The sequence below is a fragment of the Canis lupus genome, chromosome 10 (genome assembly GCF_048164855.1).
Source record: "Canis lupus baileyi chromosome 10, mCanLup2.hap1, whole genome shotgun sequence".
NCBI classification, from domain to species: domain Eukaryota; kingdom Metazoa; phylum Chordata; class Mammalia; order Carnivora; family Canidae; genus Canis; species Canis lupus.
This window is the reverse complement of record NC_132847.1, coordinates 63087161-63114154: the sequence shown is the minus strand read 5'-3', so window position 1 is coordinate 63114154 and position 26994 is coordinate 63087161. Positions and strand designations below refer to the sequence as shown.

The window sequence follows — 26994 nt, the reverse complement described above, 5'->3', positions numbered from 1 at the left end:
GCAAGCCCCTATCTTTAAGTGCAAAGGTGACACGCACCACTCTGAGTATAGACCTCCACAATTTCCTTTTCTTTCTCCCCACTAGTTGGTCATCAGGCCTGTTAGATTTCCCCCTGGAATATTCCTCTTCCTCTTCCTCCCCATTCTCAGGTCTCCTTCTTCCTGTTCCAGGCTCCTGACAGCTCTTGGTTCAGACCTGAATGCACACGCAAGACTCCTGTATCCTCTCCGGGGTCACAGGCACCTCTAGCTACATATCCACATATTCTTGGCTTAGGACATGCTGAACAACTGGTGTTGTTCCGTGTTGCTGTAGGATCGCTGCTATTCCTGAGTAGAATCTTCTCCCCTCCCCCCATCTCTCCTTTCATCATCTGGCTAATTCCTGCTCATCCTTCAAGTCTCAGCTCAGGTAGCTCCTAATGACCCCAATACCTCCCTATGTGCTCCCAAAGCACCCTGTTCTCATCCTAACACTCACTGCTGCCTATCTCCCTCATTAAGCTGTGAGCTACCTAAGATCAGGGAGTGAATATTCACCACTGAGTTCCCACATTATAAATCTGGTTGACCAGAGGAGGTCTCAGGAAATGCTCGTTGAGTTAAAGTGGACACACTTAGCAGACTGCTGTAGATATGCTTAGTAAATGCATCTGAAATGGGCCTTGCTCATTACATTTTCCACAAAATGTGGGACAGGATCTCACCACTCCCACCAGTCCATGCTTTTTTTTTTAAACCTAATCCTTCTAAATTCATGAAGTCCCTCCCACTCCTTCCCCTGATCTTTCCTTCATCTAATAGAAAAAAAAAATTCTTAATCCATTTGGATTTAACTTAGATTTGTTTTCAGACTGAAAGTCAATTGTTTTTAACACCGTTTATTAAATGAAATTTCTTTCCTTATTCATTTGAGGTCCTTAGCTTTTATTAAATTCTTATAAAAATATAATTTGTTTTGGCAACTATCTCTTCTACTCCATTAGATCTATTATCATATGGGTTTAGTTACTACCGTTTTACGATACTTACCTAGCTATTTGCTTTTTAATGTGACTATGTTTTTTCATATTAAGAAACTGTAGAGGAATATTTTAAACATACAAATAAGCAAAGAAAAAATAAATTATCCACAATCCCATAATGCAGAGATAACCATCACCATCATTTTGATATAAATAGAGTGGCTTTCTTAGCTGACCTCCACTTCATCATCTTGCCAGATTAACTGCCATTCTCCACTCCCTTGTAGAAGGTACTGGTTGATTTCATAGCAGGCTGAACGTTCCCAGGGGCACTGTACACTGTTTTCGGCATCAGTGGACTATGTTTAGCAAGAGTCAGGTGTGTTTATTCCAACATGTTATGCCAGGTGCAGTGTTGATTCTAATGGTATGGTTATTTACATTATACATATTGATTAAAACAATGAGTATGAAGAGAGTAATTGCAATGAAAACTGAGTTGAATGCTTCGCTTTGGAAAGACTATAAAGATACTAAAAATATTACTCTCAAATTCTGTGTGTGTGAGGATTATAACAAATGGAAAGAAATTATAAAAATCTGGGAGTCCATACACAGCTGGCTTCATATGCATGTCTAAACTCCCGATCCACTTTTAAAAATCGATAATTCCACTTATTACATTTTTAGGTGGTTACATTATCGGTGTGGTTAATGAAAAAAAAAAGGACAAAAGACAAATTCAGAGGAGTCAGTCATAAAAAAGAACTACACTATGTCAAAGATTGGCCAATGAATACTTACTTGTATTTAAACTTTTTCATTAATAATGATTCTCTTCATTAACCAAATTTTTCAATTAACCGATTAAGTACCAGCGCTTACAGAATTACATCTACTGTACCCTTAGTTATTTAAAAATGTATAAAAATATTGATTTTACATAAATGAGATCAGGCTGGAAATACTGCTTTATCCTTTTTTCATTGACTATATACTGTAGACATTATGTCAAGTCATTAAACATTACTCATCTTTAATACCTGCCCAGTCCCTCCTTATTAAAGTTCTATTCAACACTTCTTTTTATTAGGCATGTAAAACTATGTACCTTTCTTGATTTCCTCTTTGCAGGACTGACAGACAACTGGGAATTCAGTCTTAATGCTCATCCTTGGGTTTCTTAAGCAGCTAATCTTCTTTTCCCAATTTTCATTTGCCTTTTATTTTTAACTTTGTTGTTAAATTATTTGATTATAAGCTGTGAGAATCCTTCCTAGCAGATGGACAGTAGATCAAACACAAACTCTTAATATCCTGTCTCCAAGTGTAAAGTTATATGATAAGTATGAATGACTAAAAGCCCTTTTGTTTTGCCTTGAAGGCAATTCCTTACTGTCGCCTCTCTAGACTGACATACCTGGCCAGGGAGCTGCTAACTATCCAGAAAGCTTTAAGACTTCTATTGAAATTGCTGATAAGTCCATGAAATGGTCTAATACCTTAGCTTTGTGTTTTCTGAAAACCCAAATGCAATCTAGGTGCATCTTCTAAAGTTATTTTTCTCAGGATTTGAATAGTTAACGCATAATATCAAATTAAAGGCACAAAGCACATTTGCTTTCACTGCTACTTGCCACAACCAACCAGAAAACACAAATGATGTGAAAAGGCACTGAATAGTTTCATAGCACTTGATCAAAGATCTAAGGCCAAAGATTCTCATAGGACACTGGCTTCTTTCTGAACTTTTCAACACCTGTAAGAGCTTCGATCTATACAGCTAGTTGAAGCTCAAATTTCAATCCTAACTTACATATTAACCTGGAGTGTGCAAATAGTAGCTTCCTGGAAGAAATCCTATAGATTTTTCTTTATTCTCTGAAATTTGAAATTGAATACAGAGTATACTTTCCACAGTCAAAGAAAAAAATTCTGGGTTCCTTTTAGGAGATGTGAGGCTTTTCACAGGATCTTTAATCACTAGGTGGTCTATAGAACAAGAAATTATATATATTTACATCAGAACCACCCAAAAAAAAGAATTAACAGTCCGGAATCATTAATATACTCCAGTACCTCAAGTACCTCCAGTGTTTGAGGAGGCCTCACAAATGTTCTGTAACAACTTTTGGCAAGATGGGTACAGATAAACATCTATGATCTGGGCATCATTCACATTTGCTAATGAAAAGTAGTCTGTACAGCAGCATCTTAAATAAAGTCCAAAACTATGAAACAAATTAGAAGTTTATTGGTATACCAAAAGGTCTTCCACTTATGCACATCCTCTTCTTTAGTCCCCAGTACCATTTAAAATACAATTAGTTTTAAACAAGCTTGCTTTTTCCAAACTTTAATGGGGCACAACCACTGCATAAATGATGGCATACCACAGTTTCACAAACCCATGAACTTAGCACAGATCCAGGCTTCCATTTACGTGCAGGGCGTACCAGCCAAAAGTGTTTTCCATTGTAAATGTTATCCAACAGGCTTTTTTCTACTCCACCTAATGACTTAATTCAGTTGTAACCTTAGCATTCACAGGGCAAGTCAGATTCAAGCCTGGTCGGGCAGTGGATGAATTTGGTACTTCTTTGGTTTGTAGTGCTTTTATATTTTGTATCTCAAAGACCCTAGGATATGCTGAGAGGTGCTAGAAAGGAAGAGCTGGGAAATTCTAGGGTACCCTTGCAGCATAATGACCTAATCTGAAGACAAGATGTTGCCCAGGATCACTATTTCTACTGAAGAGTAGAATATGCCACCCCAAAATATGACTCTACAGTCTACAATTTCAAAACATGCCACCCAAAAAATGCCATTGTGGTATATTGATCATTTTGAACTGTAGGTACTTGAAAAACAGCAAATGCAGGAAGAGGCTTTCTCTGAATGCTCCTTATCTGGCTAAAGACAGATCCTCCAAAAGGAACTTGAGTGTCATCAATTCTCTTTTTGGGAGGTTCCTCAACGAGGGAGAATGGACTTATCACTGGAGACAAGAAGTCGACACCATACCCAGGCTAACTCTCTCACAAACTATCTTACCCCTCCTGTATTCTTCTAAGGGCCCACTCATCTTCCCTAAAAATCATCTCCTCTTCTCTATGAGACCTCCCCTTTCCCTAGTAAGATGGTGTTTAAGCTTGAATTCTAAGTCACCTTGGCGGGGGACGACTCAATTTTCCCTGGGTATCTCCCATGTATACATGAGGTATACATGTTAACAAATTTCTGCCTGCTTTTCTCTCATTGATCTGTCTTCTGTCATGTAGGGGTCTCAGCTAAAAACTCAGAAGGGTAGGGGGAAAATTATTTTCCTCCCTTACAGTGCTATTTATCACCATCCTGGGCATGGGAAAGGTTCCAACACAGTAGACAATGATATTCTTTCCTATAAAATTTTATTTATTACATAAAAAATTCTATACATTTTTTAGACTAAAATACAGTTTTCATTATAATTCTGGCAACTGAGTCAGTACACAGAGAAAACTTAGCATTGGATCAGCACTTTTTTTCTAGTTCATATTTCTGCACAAGAAAAACATTTCAAAGCTCCATTTCATATAGGCTCATTGTACTCTGAAGCCAGATGGAATTCCATCCATTTCAGAGCTCTTGTAAGTTAATTTCCCAGCAAGATTTGATAACTCCAGAAAGTTAATTGCTTAATATACATATTTTTAAAGTCCTCTGAGAGCATAATGCTCTGTCTGTAAAGTCTGCACTGTGTCAATAATGACAGTCACAAATAGTAGGGCTACAACCGTGTCTGTGGGGCATGTTCAAGCACCTACATGTTTGTTTCCCCACCTGAATACAGTGTAGTGACACTGTGATAAGGAAAAGCTCAAAATAGCGCTAAAGTAAAGGATCCCGAACTACAGAATTCATGGAAGGCTGAACTGTGATCCCATAGTTCGTAATGGACAGACAGGACGTGATACAAAAATTCATTTTGACACTATGAAATAGGATGCAAATGGCAAAAGAAAATGACGAAGACAAAAAAAGGCATCAGATAGAGAAATATGTGGTACCACAACATACTTCTCATGCTGGATCACACAGCAGTGAGCAATCGAGACACTGATGCGTGTTTTCTATTCATATCACCCCTTACACTGCACTTCCGTACACCGGGCTGGGCCTGACACTGGATATAAGGCTCAGAGCCTGAGCGATCAATAGCAGGTCCCTATTGCACTGACTCATCTTAAAGCTTGGCTGCCTCTTCTAGGAGCTCTATTCTCATCTCCAGAAGTTCAGATGGGCTGTGCCAGCAAGTACTTAAAGTTGGACCTTTGGTCTTCAGAAGATATGCTTTTGTCTTTGGTTGTTTTTCCAGAGCCCCTATTATTTTGTTAGGTGCCCTCTATGCTTTTCTCCCTACTTTTTTATTAGTTGTAATGTTTTTCCTCCTATAATCGGATCAGCTAACAACCCACTGAACTTACCTCACTGGGTACAAGACCTGTTTGAAGTGCACTCAGTGGTCAAGAATGTACTGAGTTAGTACAATTGAAACTTCTTTTCATTATGGAGCTCCCAGTATCCTTTTATAGGAAGGAAGAAGTCAGAAAACCTCAACAACACAATATAACCTTGCAGCACTAAGGCAACATAGAAGAAAGGTAACTTTCCCCATGCTAAGTCTCTGAAAACCAAAACTAGCACAAAAACAAGAGGAGCCAAAAAGAACTCTGAGCAGACTACTGGAACCCAGAGGATGGGGAAAATTTACTGAATGGTCCCTGTCTCAAATCATCAGCCCCCAAAGTTGTCCTATTATTGTCTCATTCCTGCGAGGTATCTAACACAATTTATGAATCCTGGCCTGATGATCAACACGGCAAATAGAGTGCTCACATTTTCTAGTGGCAGGTAGAATGGTCTCTGGGATGCTGGCTGTAGCTTCCACTCAGTTCCATGCCCATTTATTCAAGTCTTCTTTTCAGTGCTTACTTTTACTCACACAGAATGGTTTAACACAAATTCCTGAAAAAAAATATAACTAACTCCAACTACATTCCAATCTGACGGGATGGGTGGATCAGATTCAGATGTGAAGATCAGAACATTCTCTCTAAGTCATACACATCTACAACAAAAGGAATATCAAATGTAGATACTTACACTGGACTTAGGGCCTTTTGCACCCGATATGGGAATTTCCACCCATGGTCTCTCCATTTGCTACTGCAGAAGGTTCATTAAAGCTCTTCTGGAGGTATGGGGTCGGGGAGGGAGCTGAATTTTCTCCTTTCTTCTCCAGCCAGTTATGAGATTCCCACTGCTTTCTTCAGCTTGAAAATGTAGGTAACGGTTTGATGTCTGACTATAAATGACTCATTGGAACCCAATCTTAAAAAGAACTTCAAACTCCTTTAAGGATTTCTAGCTGCTCCTTTAAGGGCCCCGAGGGCCCTCAATGTAGATGCAGCACCCTAACTAATAGTAAGGTTGAGATGTCAAGAAATCCACATGCTTCCCTAAAGAAGACCGGGTGGCTGCGGGGCAGTGGAGGCACAGTCTCATTAGCAGAGTGGCCAAAGGCTGCTCTAGGGGGTGACTAGAAAGGCAAAACAAAGAAATACCTCCCTGATATAAGGAGGGAGAAAAATAAATTTGGAATTCCCTGCCCTCCACCCCCAGCATCTGCTCCTCCAACTTTCTACTAAAATGTTATCAACTATGAACTATACTGAGTTTGCTCATTGATCATCATCTTCAACTGTTCTTGGTCATGATGACGGATATATTTTTAGACAGTGATCTACTGATAAGGTTTGTCATATCTGAGCAATAATAAAAAGAATTGAGTGTTTTGGTAGATGTGATAATTATAAGGATTCCTTCTTGGATTTTCTTGTCCATGCCCAAGAATTTGGTAGCTTGCCAAAATCCCCTCTCCAACACACACCATCATACCTCCAAGGAAAGAAATCTTACTGTCCTGAAGATTCAGTGTTGACCATTTTGTTACTCACTCAGATTAGTGTGGTTTCGATTTCCAAAGCTGGTACTAAATCAAAGTCTTCAAGTTATACAAATGATTCCAAGACAGAAGTTGGTAAGTACTATCTTAGAAGTATCTTCAGTGGACGGCCTAATCACGACTTTATTTCAAAACATGTTATCACATCAACATTAGAGCAGCTTTTGATTTGTGTGCATTAGGCTCCAAGGGGCTGGTGGGGTGGAGGCTGGCAGATGGAGGGCCCTGAAATTCTATTACCATTTTAAATGTTCATAGATGTGCTATGCGCATTTGAGAGAAAGTCCATTGCTTTCATAAGCTTCTCAAAGGGGCCCATAGTCCTCCCAAAAGATTAAGAACCTGCTTAGGAATATCAAATATTAAAATCAGGTCTTAGCAAATAAAAGTGAAAATTTTTCTGAAACATTTAGGAATTACAATGTTTTCATATTCAACCAGATATTGACTAAACCTGTAGTTTAGTCAATTTAGTAACTGAAAAGCTTTATTATTCTGAATGCTCTGGCCTGGAGTATTTATTCCTCACGAAATCATTTTAGTTGTAAAATTGAGTATCAAAATGGGAAAACATTGTCTAATATTTTGGTTCCTAATAATTTCACGTCTTTTCCACAAATTTACTAATGAACTCCTTTAGAAAATATCAGACTTAAATCCTGTCCGTGTAATTTACAAAAGTGATCATTGTTCATGCAATACTGAAACTGAACCATGATTTGTCTTTTTTTACACATATAAAAATCACGAAGATGGGAAGAAAAGGTACTATAGTATTTCTATAGAAAGGTTTTCCACAGAAACTCTCAAATTTAAAAACTTGGCATTGAAGTTTTCTGTAAGAAAGATATTTTTAAAGATTTGAATCTTGGATTAAAATTTTCCTCTTAAAATGTAGAGAATAAGAATTTGGCTCACATTTATGAAATCTGAATGGGGAGAGTGTGCTATTTTAAATTGACAAGCATATGCAACATGCTTAGTTTTCTGATTTGCTTTTTAAGTTTGTTACATGCTTTAGATTTTTCTCTTGACCCATTCAAGGGTCTTGCTTTCAAAATTTAGGCTATGTGCCACTAATCAAAGATGAGCTAACTCCAAAAGCAGCCACTGTATCTGAACAGTGCCTACTTTTCAAAAGGGCTAATGTGCATACTTAGTACACAAAGACACATGAATATGCATTTAAAGCAAAAGGCAGTCTATGCTGTGAATATATAACACATTTATATATGTATTTACTTTGAACCTGCAATTTTCCAATATATATTCACAGACCACGTCTTAACAACTCTAAGCAAGCCCTTGTAGTGCACTCCTGTCAGATGGAATATATGAAAAGAATACAGAAATTAACTGTGGCAGGTGCATCGATAAGCCTCCAGACTCTCAGGATTTTTTTTTTTTTTTTTTTAGTAGCAATAAAAAAAGCAGTAGAGAACTTATTGAAAGGTGAAAGAAAGCTTAAAGACTTTTCTGAAGGAAACTTCTCACAGGCTATGTTAAGGCTACTGGAAACTCCAAAAATTCAAGTGAGAAGGTTATTGACCAAAGATAAAATTAAATGCTTGGGTCACCATAATTGGCAACTCTGGTTTTGGAACTGACCCCATAGTTTTGTTTTGTAGGTGGGGTGGGTGGAGAGGACCTCCTGAAATGGATTTTATTAGCTAGTACAGGTGCCTGGTGGAAATGGCTGAAGCGTTGGGGGCACTGACATGGCCTGATATTTGGTGCCAGCAGTTCTGTTGGGAGAACACTGCTCCGGTGTAAAGCTGCAGCTCAGGACCAGGGCAAAGGCAGGGGTCAGCTCTTCACTACCCCCTAGTGGGATGAAATCCTGAAACTGCCCTGGAAAGACAAGGGCCCCTGGCAGATACCAAGGTCAATGGTATCAGAAATCAGCAGCTTAATGTTCTTTGCTGAAAAAAGAAAATATAAGAGTAAGGGGATATTCTCTAGAGAAAAAAACTTATTTCCAGTATAATTTTAAAATAGACTTAGGGAGCGCCTCCTCCCCAACCACTGTGGAAGAAGTTTGGGGAACAACACACAGTTAAGCTACTTAAATTGCAGTACGTGGGGTTTAATCATGCTATAGGATAGGATAAAAGCTCTAATCCTAAACATGAAGCATTGCATTAAATGATTTAAAGGAACAACTTGCTTTGAGCTCTGCTCATCCATGCAAGGATTATATAATCTCAATGCCCTAGCTAAATTCCTAATGTTTACCTAAGGCGCTGGTTAAGCCTCCCATAGAAGATGGGTCTCGTGGATTTATAACTGAAATATATATCCTTTTCCCTTCCATTTTATATTACAGCAGCGCTTGCTCTTGAGGCAGGAGCCTAGAAAGTCTAAATCATGTATCAGAGCCTTTTTCTGATAACAGAACCCACAGTGATACTCTGGTCACCATGATCAGTATTTACAGTAGAGGACCCTAACTGTGACTCTGGAGATGTAAGTACTGAACACAGTTTTGAAGATCCACCACAGAAAAAGACACAAACCACAACACAGAGTCAATGGCTTATAAAATTATTCAGGTCACCACATATCACAGATAATTTTTGTTTTTCATCTATTCTTCGCACTTGGGCAGAAGATGGAGGCAGTGAGCGAATAGCAATAAGGCAGCCCAGAGCTAGCTGGAGAATGACTCGCAATGAATGAAAGAGGCAGCAGGAATATCCAAACATAACCTCAAAACATTTAAATATTGCTAAAAAGCCTCTGTGAGGCTTTATAACACGTATCAAGGAATGAAGCTCACAAGAGAGTGATATTCTCTGTATTAAATATCTCTCTGTGTGTGCCTGTGTAATGTATATATGCACAGATGCATATATCTACTTACATGGCACACAAATTTACTTAGGGAAAACAGCCTGGCAATTAATTTGAAACTCAAATGACATGGTTACACATAGATCATAATTTCTAAACACAATGTTAGTAAAACAAAATTTATTTGTAAAACAGGACCTGTTATATAAAATGGCACACAATCAAGTTATACAAAAATACAAAATTTCTTTCTGATTACAGTTCTAGTTGCAAATGATAATTAGAAAGCATTCCTGGTGGCTTCCAAATAGCTGAGATTGCGAGCAAATGCAACAGGGAGCAGCAAGAGTCCATGATGTTGGGATGTCCAAGTGAGTAGAACCTAATTTCCAAATTCAAGACTTCCATCACGTCACTTTGGAGGGACATCTCCTAAAATAGCTAGCTCCTAGAATGTCTTCTGTTCTGATACTCGTCTTCCAAACTTTTTCCAATCCTAAATTTAGTTCCCAATGTTTCTTAACGTCCAAAATCTGTGTGGCTATGAAACAGAAGGTATTCCGAATTTTCTCACATTATTTGCTCTCTCATCTATTTGGGTAATTGTTAGTTACATAATTATATTTATTCCATTTCAAATGATACAAAAGAGTACAATGATACTGTCTGGCTGATGTTAGATGTTAACTTCTGGAGAATTACTGTTTCAAAATAGCTATTCTCACAATGTTGGTTTCTCAGGTCTTGCCAAGATATGAGCTCTTAACTGTGTGGTTTTTTTTTTTTTTTTAATCCAGACTCTTATTGCAAATATTCTGAAAAATCAGAAATATTACATGAGCTTTGAAAAGAAACCAAGGCATTTAGCAAATTTTAGCCTAGCTAGAGTAAAGAACACGGATACTTAAAAACAAAAAACAAAAAACAAGGAAACAATTTACCTTTTGCAGCAATTTAAAGGTCTAACCCTTTGAAAGCAAGCACGTGAGCAAATCGCTGCTTATTAAGCCCTAGTGACATTAATTGTATGCATTTCCATAATACCGGTCTAATTCACTGTCTAATTCTGGTAGGAGGCAATGCTTTCTTTCAAAAGATTCTTCTTCCATGGAATGATAAAATGCTGAGGCTTTTTTTTTTTTTTGTACAGAGCCTGTATTTAGTGCAATAAGTTTAAAAAATTTGCTCTGAAATATTTACTTTACATTAACAAAAATAGCTTTTTTTAAAAAAATCGTAACAAAAAGGAGTTATCGCATAAACAGATCATGAATTATTCTTAGCAAATTACACTTTTTTTTTCTTAAAGCATTCACCATTACAATAAGCAGAACAATGGAATATTAGCCATTCATATCTGGTAAGCTTCAGGAATAAAAAAGAAAAACAACAAGAAACAAAAAACCCCAAACCCATTCCCAAAGAAAAAGAATATTCAACACTTGAGGATCAAAAAAATATAACCAATTCTTCAGTGAAACATTGTAGGATTCTGGATACTGAATGAATTGCCGAGGAGAGGAGCACCTGCCAGTATGTTTTCAGATTTTACAGCAAGCATTTGAATAAAATGGCCACTTAAGCCTGAAGCCACTGAAGTTCCTTAGAAGCAGAAGCCCAAGCACTGGAATCTGCAATGCTTTGTGTTCCACAATTCTCTCCCTTTTTTATTCCTCCCAGCATTACTTAATCAGCAAATCAATACACAGAAACTTAAAGGCTAAAGTTGCTGGGCACCCCAGCTTCCCTTCAAATCAGGCACACAAATGTGTGGAGGATGCTACTACAGTAAAAAATGAAAGAAAGACAAACTATAAGAACAAAGTTTGCATAAGAAAGATTATCTACCCTTTTCTTTTTAACCTACTCTCTTATAGAAGCTTAGGGTAAACTACAAATACCTGAGGAGTTGGTTACTTTTTAATGTTGGCTGACAAATGCATGAGCTATTATGAAAATTCCCATATTGAGTCCACTAGTATGTTTCTAAAAGTAAAATGACATGGCTTCTTTGATTGGGGAAAACTGATTGGAGTATCTCCTTATTTATCTGAAAGCATATGCCTAGTCTCATCCCACTAGGACTTATGCATCAGTAAAATAAGACCTTGATTTTATGCATACATCAGGGAAAATCACCCCTGAATAAACTTTAGACAGAGAATTCGGTACAATCATTTTACCTAATTTAAATAACTAAAGTTAAAATCTCCTCTAAGTTATTAAAAATGTTAATCAGATATGAATCTTAACATTTCCATTAAGACAATTACAATTGAAAACATTAAATGACGGCAGTTGCCTTGTAAAAGCCACCCGTATGAAAGGAGTACATGTTTGACAAAAATAAGCATAAAAAAGGTATTAAATCCCTGTTCCTTTTCTCTGATTTTGGCTGATTATGTGTGTGTGTGTATATACATATACATATATATACACACATACATATACATATATACACACACCCACACACACAAATACATAGTTATGTGTATATATTGTTTTGGAATGTCAATGGGTTCCATAACGGTCGGCTAGGTTCAAGCAGAACTTGCTCCCGAAGCCTAGAAAACAAAGTCATACAGAGTATAATCTTAGACAATTACCATTAAAAGGAGATCATGAATGATGTTACAAATACATAGATGGTGATAAGCGGCAGCAAAGCAAAATGGACTGAGAGCCTTTCTCCTTGAACTTCTATTCCAGGGGCTATAATTCCTATGAATGTTGAAAATCACACTTCCTTTTGGGGGAATCTTTGAGATATGTAGAAGAATACGTCTATGGCCTAAGTTGCTATAGTGTTCAGGTTTCTTTTCTCCCCTTTCCTCTATAAATTCTTTCCTGTACGCGGAAGGCCGGAATGTCTCTTTCTTAAACTTCTACATCACATTTGATCAATTTTTCTAAAATCATTTTCAAAGATTTATAGGATGACCTCACAAACCTTTAAAGTTTCCTTAACTGGTGAGGTTCTCTCAAAAAAAATAAAAATAAAAATAAAAGCTCAAGAGTTAAACTGGAAGTACTTATTTACTTCAACGGTCTCCTGTCAAAAGGGAAACTTAAAACCTCATTTTTCCTGAATGTTATTCTATAGGCAAAAAGTAAACCCTAAATTAAAATATCCCATCAAGAAAGAAGATAGACAAGTGAACTTAAAGAGCAGATTGTATAGATACAGCAAAATAGGTATGACACTTTTACAGAATTTTCATCTAAGGGAACAACATGTGAATTAAACCAAGCAAATAAAAATAAGCAATCCTAAATTCTATCAATCCCTAAATTTGAGTGAGGAATTTCTCAGATAATTATTTAGGGACACATCCAAGAGAGTGGTCAACTCTTATCATGCTAATTTAAAAAGAGAGCTAAGAATCAGAGCTACTGGTTATGCTTCAAATTTTTAACTACCCTGTAAGCAACATCTCAACTTCTCTCCTGGGAAGTTTTTAAATCATATAAAACATCATTCTTAGAGATCAAATGCTATAATGTCCAAAGCACCAGAAGAACAATGCACATAAAAGATAGATTTGGGGACATAGTGGAGGGTTTTGCCATTAATCAGCAAGCAATGAACTGATGAACAACATAAAATAAAAGCAAAATATGAATGAAGATTTTAAAGCAGAGTTTGAGTTAAGGGACATTAATTTAAAACTGAAAGTAATATTGGAAAAAAAAATCTTTCTAAATCTTGGCTTCTGGTAGAATGCCCCATAACTTGGGCAATTCTCCTAGTATTATCGCCAATGAATTAGGGGTTTAGGTAAGAGAATTCTGCATTCTGGTCAACCGCAATTTATCTTTCACTAAAGAATGATGCAGAAATACATATGCCAATTCATGGTCAAACTAAGCTAGTCTAGACCTCCAAATACTTCTCCCTTTTAAAAAATGATTATTACCGACAAATGATTTAATAGAAAAGTGTCAACTAGTGGAAAGGCAGAAAAGGGAGAGAAAAAATGGCTTGCATTTTCAGATTTTATGTTTTACCTTTTTAAGTTATAGGCTGGGATCCTTATTTACTGAACAAGAAAGACGAACAGTGGCAAGAAGAAAGCCTTCCTCATTTCCCCATGCCACCAGAAAGTTGGCAAGAACCTTTATTGCTGTCCCCCTCAGCCAGTGTTAAGTAAGAGGGATACAGAAAGAAAGAAAGGGAAGGCAAGTAACCAGACTGGGGGTGTTGCTGATGGTGCCCCTCGCTCACTCAATGCAGTTCTGGTAGATGCAGGCTTAATTAAAACTAAGAGCTCGACATCCCTTTACTTATGATTAGAGTGATCTGTACCTTGGAAAGTAAACATTGAAGTCTTGACTTTATAATTATCAATGCTATTAAAAGTAACACCAAAACATGCCCTGGAAGGGGTTATGGAGGAAAGAGTTTATTCTAAACATTCTGCTGAGGTTTTAATTTAGGTTGAATATACAATTATTCTGCATATCCATATAGCCTTCCTCCCTCCCTATCTTAAACAGACCCATTTTCTTTACTCTTGTATACTTAAATGGGCTTGTTTTATATTATGTATTTATTTTTAAGATGGAAACCTATGAAATCAACCACTTACTACACTATAAAGAAGAAAGAAGAGTCTTCATCTCATACTTTTGGAGGTTATGTGCAATTAGAAGGCACATTATTTAAAATGAACTGTTTAAGGAGGTAGGCAATCATATAATATCTTGTAGTAACATGCTCTTTAAGAACAATACATTTGTAAAATAAGCAGTAATTACACAAACATACGCAAGAGACATCTGTCATTATGCAGAGGTGGGAATATCTGTGGGAAAAGCAACTCAGGAGTCTCTTACAGTGATTAAGTTGCTTTTTTTTTTTCTTCAAATGAAAGTAGAGTACTTATAATACATATATATCACTGACCAGAGATCATTTATCCTTCTCACAATTAAGCTGAGGTTAGAGAAGACCAGGTTGTCTTACTGAGCGGGAACGTGAGTGCTGATGGAAATAAACCTTGTTGGCTACTGAAAAATAGCTTAAGAAACAAAGAAAGTACAATCCAGGCAACGGAAGAAAAAGTCAGCAAAGGGTAAAAGACAGGAACAGAAACAAAACAATATTTAAAAAGTGGGGGATATGAATTTTAGCAAGTTGAAAGGAATTATCACCTTCCAAAAATGACAAAAATCAGACTGTCCATTCAACCGTATAACCACATGTTCAGTCTGATGAAAACCAAACACTGACAGTTAAAAAGACCCCCCCTCTTGTGTCCCCCCCCCCACCTCCCCACCCTGCATTGAACCAGCAGTTTTACTTTAGGGACAAAAGAGCCCCTGCCCACCACAGGCACAGGAAAACGATGCTGTTCCTTTCAGCTTACTTTTACAGAAGGTGACCTCAGTTGTGACAAGAATTCTGCAATCCAGGTGATGGGTAAACACACAAACAGAAAGAGCAGCACGTCCTGCGTGATACAGATAACCAAAGCTTCTCCCGAAGAAGTGCAATCAGTGAAGACAGAGAGAGAGAGGAAGTGAAAATGAAACTCTTGGAGGCCGGCCACTGCCTCATCTCCACCTACCATCGGTTTTAGCTCTCTGGCATCAGCAACGCCTCCCTTCCCAGCTTCTTTCATTGCTTTTCTACTGTTTTCCACAAACTCCTGCAAAATATGGACCAGATTGCATGAATTCTTGGGTCCTTTCAGATGATGGTTGGTAGATGACTTCTAAGGAGCATTTACATTTTTGATTCTATGTTAGTAAATGGATGGCCTGAAAACATAGCAGTAAATTATATTTATTAACTCTACACAAGAGCTGCTAAATTTGTGTGGATAGGCTGCAATTTGTCAAGATAAAATCTTTTTGATCCATTCGTTGTGACCATCGTACTGAGGCTCAAGGTAAGAATGTTACTTCTATTTGGAAGAGAAAATACCTAACTTTTTTTTTTAAAAGGACTGTTTTCCCAGACTTGGTTATTGTTTTGTTGTTCTACTTTTTCCAAATCAAGGTTAAACGGAACAACAAGAGCATTTTACTCCATACTCCAGCATTTACGCCCTCTCTTTAAAATAACCTTAGAAGGTAAAAGAAAACATCGATACTACTATGTCCAGAACACAGTTTTTACCAAGCCATAAATGAGCTACTTAAAAAAAAATGCCTATCTGGCTTTGAAATTACTCCATAAAGCAGGAAGACAGGAAGTAACAACCAGAACTTGTGGTCAAAAGTAGTTAAAATGGGATTGTGCCCCAAAGGAGACATTTCTATCCTGTCAAAGTTTATGGAGTACTTCTCCATTAAATATTCTCATCATTCTTACAGAAAACACTAAAAGAAGAAAAAGTATATTTTTTTTACTCAGCTTCTGATCAGGGGTTTAAAAAACAAAAACAAATTCTTCTTCCTTTTTTTTTTTTAATCTACACCCACATGGCACTGAAATTTATAACCCCGAGATCAAGAGTCACATGCTCTACCGACTAAGCCAGCCAGATATCACCAAATTCTTCTTCTAAATGCCTTCATCAGCAGGGAGGTAGAATGCTCACAAGTCAAATACCATCATGAAGACAACCAGTTAGAATTATAATTTAGACATTATGAAAAAGTCCAAAATTTAGCTGATGGTGTTCTCAGTGAAAGAGATCATCAGTACCAAATATGTCCGTTAAATCATTTACAACTTTTGCAATTGGGGGGAAAAAAAGGAATCTATCTTATTTATTACCACATTTATTTTAGATTTAACTAGATAAACCACACTCCTGGGCAGAGGACTTGTTATCTTAGTGTCTAATATTTACTCTTCAATGTTACCTACTCTTCAGGTAGGAATATTTCACTGCTTAACAGCAAAGTATTATTATTAAGAAGTATCCTTAATTTGGTAGCATTTGACATTGGTAACAGTATTTGAACCATTTAAATACGGTTTCTAAATTTTTAAAAAATTCTATTGAGATTCGAAAACAGGGAAGCTGCAGAGGCTACATAAGTATAAAGAATGTAAATGTTAATACCTGTGTAAAGATTTGGATCTTGACTAATGGAAAATAATACAATCAGGGTCTGTTCATCTGTATTCATTACGCAACACCCTCAATTTGGCCTGGCATACTTAGGATAATGAGTTCTAGTGGGGTTGATAGCAATAATATTTGGAAAGATGATAGATGGAGAAATACAGACAGGTACTACAACCTAGGAAGTCTTTGAGCTCCACTTTAGGAAAGGGCACTGAGAACATCAGTGGTCCAATGTTCCAATTCAAGGGCTAAAACTCGGTTTAAAAAGTCAATTCTATTCCATCTAATCGCAGAGAGGGAGGCAGTAGTATGACATAATGTGAACTCAGGGCTAAAGTGGGTATGGCTACAGCTTGGTGTATTTAAATTTTCCCATCCATGCCAAGGATGGGACTTTCTTCCCTGATTTCCCTATGACTAACCTCATTCCTGAACACTACAGGTATAACTCCAAATTACTCAGTTACATATACTAGGAGTGAATTACAGAGAACGTTTTGCAGAATATTTTCACTAGTATTTTTACCCCTAAAGCAGTCGAGGGCATTTGAAGTACTTACCATCAGCACTTTATCCATATAGAATTCTCTGCCAGGGCTCCCATCATTGTATTTTGTATCAATGGCAAAACACAAGAATAATACATCCACTACCATTTCGTAAATGGACAGGAAGCAATGAGCGACTAGGAAAGCAAAGAGGCAGACGATGATCAGAGGCAGCACCCATACTGTGTAATCTTGCTGGTAGTTGAGCAGCATAATCCCAGCCAAGCCTGTGCTGCAGACTATCAGCACCTGAAGCAGAGAGAACAAAGAGGACACTTAATAGCCTACAACAGAAAATCACCATTTCTTCATCATTTGCAGACTTCAAATTCCCTTCAACATGTATAAATGATGGTCGCATACATTCATTCCACCTCAAGTTAGGAAGTATAATTCACATATATCCACAGACACGTATACATATATATCACATAAATAAAACAGAATCCGTTAAACACTTCTGGTTTAAATGAAAAATAGTCATGTTTTCCAAATGTTATGCTGGTTCCTTAAAACTTCCCATATTTAGCACCTTTAAAACTTCCCATATTTAGCAATTTTTAAAATCAAGGTATGCATATTTTAGAAAATTCCCTTAGTAGCACTTAGAAGAAAATTACTGACATTCCAGGGTGTTGCTATGTACTTTTTTCTAAGCACTTTTACATATATGAAACAGTATTATATATGAATCATTAAAATCTATTCATTAATATTTATAGCATCATTCTAAATGTTTCATAAATACTTAGCCACATAATTTCATTTTAGGGGTGATTTAAAATTTGACTGGGCTTCTCCAACTAGAGACTTCTATTGTTTTCTGGCTGCAACAAACATCTCTAAGGGTTCTTTGTTTCACATTTTATTTCACACAGTATACGTGGTGAATTTAATATGATTTGCCTTGAAATTTAGATTTGGATTACCTTATGAGCAAAGAGGTTGCCACAAACATCCATCATAGAAGAATACAAGAAATAGCCAATTTGCTTATTGTCAAGAATGACCTACTCTGATCTTTCCCATGCAGCACTTTACATTTCTTGTGGTTCTTTTAATACATTTTAGTTCGGTTTTTCAATCTCTATGAATGGTTTATGGCGAACATTATCATCCTCATTTTATAGACTGGGAAATGTGCTCAGAGATGCTAGGCAACCTGCCCAAGGTCACAGAGTAGAAGAGCAGGCAGCACCCAAATAACGGTGTTACAATGCCAACTCCAGCACTATTTGTAGGTAAAAACTCAGGAAATGCTTGGATTTGAATATAAAGCAGTAACAGGTTTTATTGAATCCTGAACAGAGTTTTGCTCAGTCCCTTACTTGGCCTACCACCCAGCATTAAATAACAAAGGAAAAGAAAGAATGCTCTAGAATCACAGCAGCCTTTCCTTGTCCAGTGCTGAGAATGTTACAATGCCAACTCCAGCACTATTTGTAGGTAAAAACTCAGGAAATGCTTGGATTTGAATATAAAGCAGTAACAGGTTTTAATGAATCCTGAACAGAGTTTTGCTCAGCCCCTTACTTGGCCTACCACCCAGCATTAAATAACAAAGGAAAAGAAAGAATGCTCTAGAATCACAGCAGCCTTTCCTTGTCCAGTGCTGAGAATGGTTTGAGAATTCTCTTGCCTTTTCCCTACTATTTATCCACACCAAAGCACCTCTCCCTCAACATTTTAACCAAGAGTTATAAGGCATTAGGTGAAATATTGATCAGGCTATAAATGACCCTTCTCAGATTTAGGGAGCAAATCTGGGTTTATCCAAAATTTGAAAGACCCTCCACCATTTTTTGAGGCACTCAGGAATCCTCTTTAATAGTTACTTATTTTCTGGGGTGATTTCTACAGATAGCTAATTATATCTGTTTTCCTTCACTCTTTTTGGTTTTTAGAATCAGTTATTTCTTATACTCATCTTCAAATTTTTGATATTCATCCTGCAGGACTGAGGGTCTTTTGCTCTCATTATACCACCAGAAGTTAAGCCACATTTGAAATGTTAAAGCCAAGTAAAGGGAGAAGGTATGGCTCAGACAAACCAATGCTGAGACCAAAGCTGTTGAGGTGGGAGGCTAGATATTGTCATATGAGAAAAATCTTCAAGAATTAATGATATTTAGCCAAAAAGGTCAAAGAAATATAATAATTACTCCCAAATATTATGAAAGGGTATCATCCATTTATTCAAGCAGAGGATACATTAACGGTTCTCAAACAATAGAGGAGATAGGTATCACTTGGGGAGTTTGTGAATAACAGATTCCTGGGCCCCACCCCTAGAGTCCAATAAGGGGAAGCCCAGCAATATTCATTTAAAAAGTACCTAAGGTCATTGTGATAAAGTCCACAGCCTGTAAGAAGTACTGGTCTGTATCAGTGATCTCCATACTGATCACAAATACCCGAGGAGTATTTGAGGGGATCACCTAGGACTTCAAATTGTCTCTCTCATTTATTGAAATTTTTTAATACTATGCTTTATATGCTTCATAAATTATTAAACACAGCACATATATTAATAAATATAAATATATTAGGAAGTGGGCTCAAAACTTTTTTCTAATAAGACATATGATTTAAAAAGTTTTGACTCTTCTGCAGGAAGGAAAGGGTGCTAGTTTTGTAATCAGAAAGATGTAGATTTGAATCACAGAGTTAATACTTCTTAGTTTTGTAACTCGAAGCAAGGTCAAATTTAACCTGAGTCTGTTTTTCTGCCTTTAAAAGAGACATAATAGTACACACATCCCTAAGTATTAAAATAAGGCATTCTGAAACCCCACAGTGCTTGGCAATCATTGTTTTTTCCTTTCATTTCCACCATAAATCTTGCATTTATGATGTCCTTTCCACATGGAACTCAAAGTTTTGAAATATTTTGTTTACCAGTAAAATAGCACCTATAAGTAATAATTCATATCCTCATTTTTAATTAATCGATACCAAATAAACTTCCAATGATTAATGTTAGAAAAAGTATTATCAAATAGAGATAAAATAATTTCACACAGAAGTGAAGAGCTTGAGATTTTGTGGGTGTTTTTGTATAGTTTTATTGGGCAAATATGCACTATCTACTGGACTTGAAAATGTTTAAATAGCTTGTAAATCTCTATTTTTATCTGTGGGGGCCCTATAGACCAGTGATCACAGTTCACAAGCCACTACATTAGAGGACCTAAGATCCCTCCCAAATCTAATTTACCATGCCATGAAACTACTTGGGTTCCATGGAAATGGGATCCATGGCACTGTCTTTGGTTTTCTTTTAAATTTAGGGATTTTAAAATTAAATCTTAAGACAATTTTGAATTCATGGGTAGGTGTGAGAAATAACACAGATGATTCCATGTACCCTTTACCTAGTTCCCTTCAACGATTACATCTTGTAAAACTACACTATAGTATTGTACAATATCATAACCACAGTATTGACATCAACATAGTCAAGATACAGAGCATTTTCATCATCACAAGGATCCTTCACCTTACCCTTTTTTATGACTATTCCTATTCCTCCCCCAACCCCATCTCTAACTGGGTGACCACAAATCTGTTCCCAATTTCCATAATGTTGTCATTTTAAGACTGTTTCAAGCCCCACATTCGGCATACAGCCTACTTAAAAAAAAAAAGGTATCTAAGAATGTTATATAAATGGAATCAATACAGTATTTAATTTTCTGGGATTGGAGTTTTCCACTCAGCAAAATTCCCTCATGATTAATCCAAGTTGTATATTATCAATAGTTTGTTCCTGACACTTTTATTTTTTTAAAATGACTTTATTTATTTGAGAGAGAGTGAGTGAGTGAGAAAGAGCACAGGCAGGGGGAGGGGCAGAGGGAAAAGCAAACTCCTTGCTCAGCAAGGAGCCGGGATGACATGACGTGGGGCTTGATCCCAGGACCCTGGAATCATGATCTGAGCCAAAGAGCAGACAGTAGGTGCTTCACCAACTGAGCCACCCAGATGCTCCCTGTCCTTTATAATGCTTATTCAGATCTACCCACTTGAACTATCTAATCAGAAAACTATTTCTGCATACTAGTAGCCACTTTTAATTGTAACGAAAGAAATGCTTTCAAAAGATTTCCTGCATTCTGTGATCAGAACTACATTTTAAAAAAGATAACTAAAGAATATTTATCTCAGTATGTTGAAAACCCAGAAGACTTTATTCCCCTCTCAATTTTTTCCCTCCTTTTTTAGTATCTCGATTAAAAAATAATTTATCATCCGTGGCTTTTTTACAGTGTTACAAATTTTGTATTATTCCAACTTATATGTTTCTGGAAAGCAATTTAGCAATGTACATCAAGAAACCTATTATGTACTTTGACTCATTAATTCCACTTCTATGATTCTGGGCTCAGGAAATAAGGATCGACACAGGCAAGGATTTGTATACAAAAGTTTCACAGTATCATACTTTATATTCATAAATGAGAACAGTTTAACCGTAAAAAGAAATTGGAGGTTTGGTTAAATAAATGATGATACAGCAATTGTTTAACCATGTTTAAAACATTTTTAATAAAATAGGAAATGCTCATAACACAATATGAAGTGAAAAGAGGGATATAAAGCTGCCTTTTCTACTAGATTTTAAATTCTTTTTATTGACTAGTATATAACCAGTACCCAGAAAAGTCCCTCACACATTAGTAGTGGGCATTCTAGAATATTTGTGGAATGAAAAAAAGGTTATGATAAAACTAAAGAAAAAATTTTGACAGGTCACTAAGCTGCTGAAAAACTCAAAGTCAATTTTAAAATATTGTATTTTATCATCTCTATATTTCTCCATTATACAAAAATCCATATTTATTTATTTTTAAAGATTTCATTTATTTATTCAGAGAGAGGTGGAGACATAGGCAGAGGGAGAAGCAGGGTCCCTGTAGGGAGCCTGATGTGGGACTCGATCCCAGGACTCCAGGATCACGCCCTGAGCCAAAGGCAGACACTCAACCGCTGAGCCACCCAGGCATTCCAAAAATCCGTATTTTATAGAGATTATTATGGTAACGCAGGGGAAGGGGTTTCCAATCACTGACATTTTCAATATCCAAACATATTTTCAATATCCAAAGATAATCATTATTAACATTTTGAGACAGTAATTCTTTTTCATATGTACATTCTTAAACAGTACTTAACAGTACTAACAGTTTAAGTACTTAAACAGTACTTAACAGTGATAGTCCAGTAGTTTTACTCAGCCTTTTCGCTTATCATATTATAAACTTTTAATGAAAAATATGGTCTAATAGGTAAATAATAGTCTGCTATTATTTCTAACCATTTCTCTATTGTTAGGCAGTAGATTTAGAAAATTTTTTTTTACTTTTTTAAAATTTAAATTCAATGAACTAACATGTAGTATATTGCTAGTTTCAGAGGTAGAGGTCAGTGGTTCATCAATCTTATATAATGCCCAGGGTTCATTATATCACATGAACCTCCTTAATGTCCATCACCCAGTTACCCTGTCCCCCAGATCCCCACCCTCCAGCGACCCTCAATTTGTTTCCTAGAGTTCAGCATCTCTTATGGTTTGTCTCCCTCTCTGATTTCATCTTGTTTTATATTTGTCTCCCTTCCTCTATGATCCCATTTTGTTTCTTGAATTCCACTTATGAGTGAAATCATATGATAATTGTCTTTTTCTGATTGACTTATTTTGCTTAGCATAATACCCTCTAGTTCTATCCATGTCATTGCAAATGGCAAGATTTCTTTCTTTTTGTTTTTTTTTTCTTTTTCTTTTTTGATGGCTGGGTAGTATTCCATGGTGTATATCCATATCTTCTTTATCCATTAATCTGTCAATAGACATCTGGGCTCTTTCCATAGTTTGGGTATTGTGAACATTGCTGCTATAAACATTGGGGTGCAGGTGCCCCTTCAGATTACATCTGTATCTTTATGATAAATGCTTAGTAGTGCAATTTGTTAGGCAGCAGATTGTTTGCAATTGGTAACTATTAGAAATAATACTCTATTTTTCTGTATTTAGAATTATTTCTAGTAGTGGTTTACCATCAAGAGAATTCCTGAATCAAAAGACTTCTTTAAAAAAAAAATCCAAGGGCAAACTTAATGTCAGCGCATAGTGACTTAAAACTGAGAAACCAGACAGACCTAAGTTTGAACTCCAGCTTTGCCACATTCTAGTTCTCTAAATTTGGGCAACGTATCTAGTTCTCCTAACTTTGGTTTCCTCTGCTATAAAATGAAGGTAATAACAGTGGCTCACCTTACAGGGGAGGATGATTAACACTTCACATAAAATACATTCCTCAGTACCTAGTGCTGAGCAAGTGTCTCCATCAGAGTTTACTAAAATCACCATCATGATCAAGTGCTGCTCCTGAATATAATTTTCTGTTACTCTTCTAATATGGCTTCTCTTTTATTTTAATTGCTCTGTGTACACATGTTCTTACTTTAAGTTGCCTCATATCCTTCTTAGCAGTAGATAAATTATAAATATGTAAAACATATAGACAAAAAATCTGAAGCCTTCTTAAATTAGTCATATAGCATATAAATAATAGCAATAGTTAATAAGAGTGTCAAACACTACACTCAGTCCTTAACATGGATTAACTCATTCAGTCCTTACTATAAAACATTTCCTCTTGTAAGAACATGACAAGGACAAATCCAACAGTCATAATGTAAGTTGAATTACAGATTCTCAAAATAACTGCACAGTTTTATAATTCTTTTCAGATGACAGTTGCCTGAGAACTTGAAACCACACTGTGCTATCCATGCCTCTATACATCAAATATTTTTTCCCTTTCAAAAACATTTTCAAAACACAGTGGCTGGAGTAACCTAAATGTTTAGCAGTAAGAGGATATTTAAGAATGGCATTTGATAAAATACTTTCCATCATGATAATGAATAATTATGAAGATTATCAGGGCAATATGAGAATTGTATATGATATAATATGAAGTACAAAGGACAGAACAAACTGGTATGATGCTATGATTGTTATTCTACAGAAATATAAGCCTACAAAAAAACACTGGGAGGGAATATATGAAAATGATATTATTAGGCTATAATGGTGTCAGCTCAATTTTTCAAATTTTCTGAGATTCTAATGGTTCAAACTACAGATACAAAGAAATCCATTATATTGTTATTTATTATTTTGCAGATTTTAAAAGTACATAAAAATTACCTCTTTTCAGACACTTTAAGGACAGGTAAGTCTCACTTCCTAACAGCTCTGTTTTAAAGGCATTTATACATAGTAACAGTAACAGCCAACATTCATCGAGAACGTAAAATGTGTTGAGCACTGTCTTAGGTACACTACCCGTATTATGCATCTAATCCTCATAGCCCTACAGGTATGACTCTATTATTATCCCACTTTCATACACGCACAAATTGAAGCACAGAATGGTTATGTACCCTGCCTCGGTCATACAGCTAGTAGGTAACAGAGCCAGGATTTAAACTGACGCAGTCAGACTCCTGATGCAGTACCCCTAATCACTAAGCAGACTGGTTCTGAATTCTTTACAGATCAAAATATGTAAGGAGAAACATGGGCAAATTACTTAACTGCTGTGTCTCCGTTTCCCCATTATAAAAATGAGGATAATATTAGAACTTCCTTTACAAATTTGTTAAGATTAAATGAGCACCATAGATACTTAGAACAGTATCTGACACAAATTAGGGCTTTGTAAGTGCTTCTTTTATATTACATATATTTAGTACTTTGGTGAGCAAGATATTTTTCATATATAAATATGCAAAAATTGACTTTATGTTTCAGATAACATATTTGGTCTTACCTTGCCTAGGAATAACATGAAATCCCCCACTGTGTTGATGGCAGCCACCCGTAAAGCATTCTCCACCAGAATGACAAAGGCATCCTTCGCGGAGGTGCAGAAGTTGGTGCTGTTGATAGCTGTGGCTGTGTATGCATTCTGGACCAAAGCAAAAAACAATATTTTCATCAATAAATGTAATTTTACTCTGTTAAGATATAAACGAAATAATATGGTTAAAGCATAGCTTGTGAAAACAGGGCAGCCCAGGTGGCTCAGCGGTTTAGCGCCGCCTTCAGCCCAGGGCCTGATCCTGGAGACCCGGGATCGAGTCCCACATCGGGCTTCCTGCGAGGAGCCTGCTTCTCCCTCTGCCTGTGTCTCTCTGCCTCTCTTTCTCTCTGTGTCTCTCATGAATAAATAAATAAAAATAAAAAAATAAAAAAAAATAAAAATAAATAAAGCATAGCTTGTGAAAACAGTTCACAGTTAAACTCACGCCTTTGGTGAGGTATAGGTTAAGACTTAGCACAAGGAAATGCTAGACATTTAAAAAAAAACAAAACCTGATATGGTAAAAAGAGCTTTTTGGTTGGCTTAGTTTTAGTCCTTCTAAAATACTGATATTTATTAAAGCATGCACAAACCTTTCCAACATCCATTAAGTTCTTCTCTGCCTTAGGTAAATCAAACATAATTTAACCTTTCCTAGATGTCTCAGGTTCATCATTATGAATATCAGTGATGCATTATTACGATTCCAGTGATGCTTTAAAAGCTACACAAATAGGTAAAAGGCACAGGGATGCTGTGTTGTTTTCTGGAACACCTGCCATCTACCTCTTTGGTGCCTTCCATTATGCTATCATTTCTCACAGTACTTGTGGTAGACAGCTGTTTGTTGCAAACATACCCTCCTGGGAGTAGGACCCCACATCCCCTTTGAGAAAACAGTCCTTCCCCATTCTCTTAGAGTCTGAGTGAGGGACACTAGCTCTGGCTCTGGGGGTGGCCTAGACTGATGTCAGCTGATCAGCATGTTTTACCTACCTCCACAATGACTGGTTCTGGGATTGGTACATACACTAATAGAGCCAATGAAAGCAAAAGATGTTCCCTAGGGCTTCTGGGAAAAAATAAGTTTCCCTTCTCTTCCACAGGAGCTCCTGACAAACCAGCTCTCATTTTCTTGGATAGCAATGTGTGAGGGTATGAACTGCCATGGCTGTTTTGCCAACATAATGCAAAGAGCCTGAAGCTGCTGGAGGTCCCAATATGAAAGGGAGGGCAAGGCTTCCATCACAGGGGCGGGGGGCAGGGAGGGGGTAGGGGGGAGAGCAGAGAGAAACCAGTTACTTGTACCTGGTGACAATGTTTGCATGATTAGGAGCCACATTTCTGGACTTTCCAGACACACAAGCTAATACATTGCTAAGAATCTTTCCTCCCAATCTCTCTCTGCCCCTTCCTCATGCTCTCTTTTTTAGGTCAGATTGAGCTGGCTTTCTGTCCCTTGTCATACGGAGTCCCAGCTGACACACTTTTATTCAATTATACCTGCTTCTGCTGCTCCATGTCTTCTCTGACCCTCTGTCACAGACTCTGATTTTTTTTTCCCCCTTTTTACACAGCATTCTAGAATAGGATTGACATTTTCTGGGAAATGTGAATAAATACTAGAACATCAAATACGTCTAAGTCTTAAGAAGGGAAAGTATGTGACTAAAACTTATCCTGGGGAATTTTTGGTTTAGTGCAGACTTAAATTGTTGGTGAGTCCAGAATGTTACAGCTGTTGGAAAGCTGCCATATAAAGGGCTTACTTTACATTGTCCA

At 36.8% G+C, this 26994-nt stretch overlaps 1 protein-coding gene across 5 annotated transcripts in view; it reads right to left on the bottom strand.

Annotated features, from left to right (window-relative positions):
- SLC44A1 (solute carrier family 44 member 1) overlaps nt 1–26994 on the bottom strand; it is a 192410-nt gene that overhangs the window by 32084 nt on the left and 133332 nt on the right. For 2 of the 5 annotated variants that reach the window (XM_072842217.1, XM_072842219.1), the window contains 4 exons: nt 25180–25317; nt 17351–17587; nt 15336–15416; nt 9931–12329 (listed from right to left, as the gene is read on the bottom strand). In XM_072842217.1, coding sequence (XP_072698318.1) covers nt 12306–12329; nt 15336–15416; nt 17351–17587; nt 25180–25317 — 480 coding nt within the window. In that variant the 3' untranslated portion in view covers nt 9931–12305. Of the gene's footprint in view, nt 1–9930; nt 12330–15125; nt 15417–17350; nt 17588–25179; nt 25318–26994 lie in introns of those variants that run through there. The other 3 variants (XM_072842216.1, XM_072842215.1, XM_072842218.1) reach the window with 2 other exon arrangements.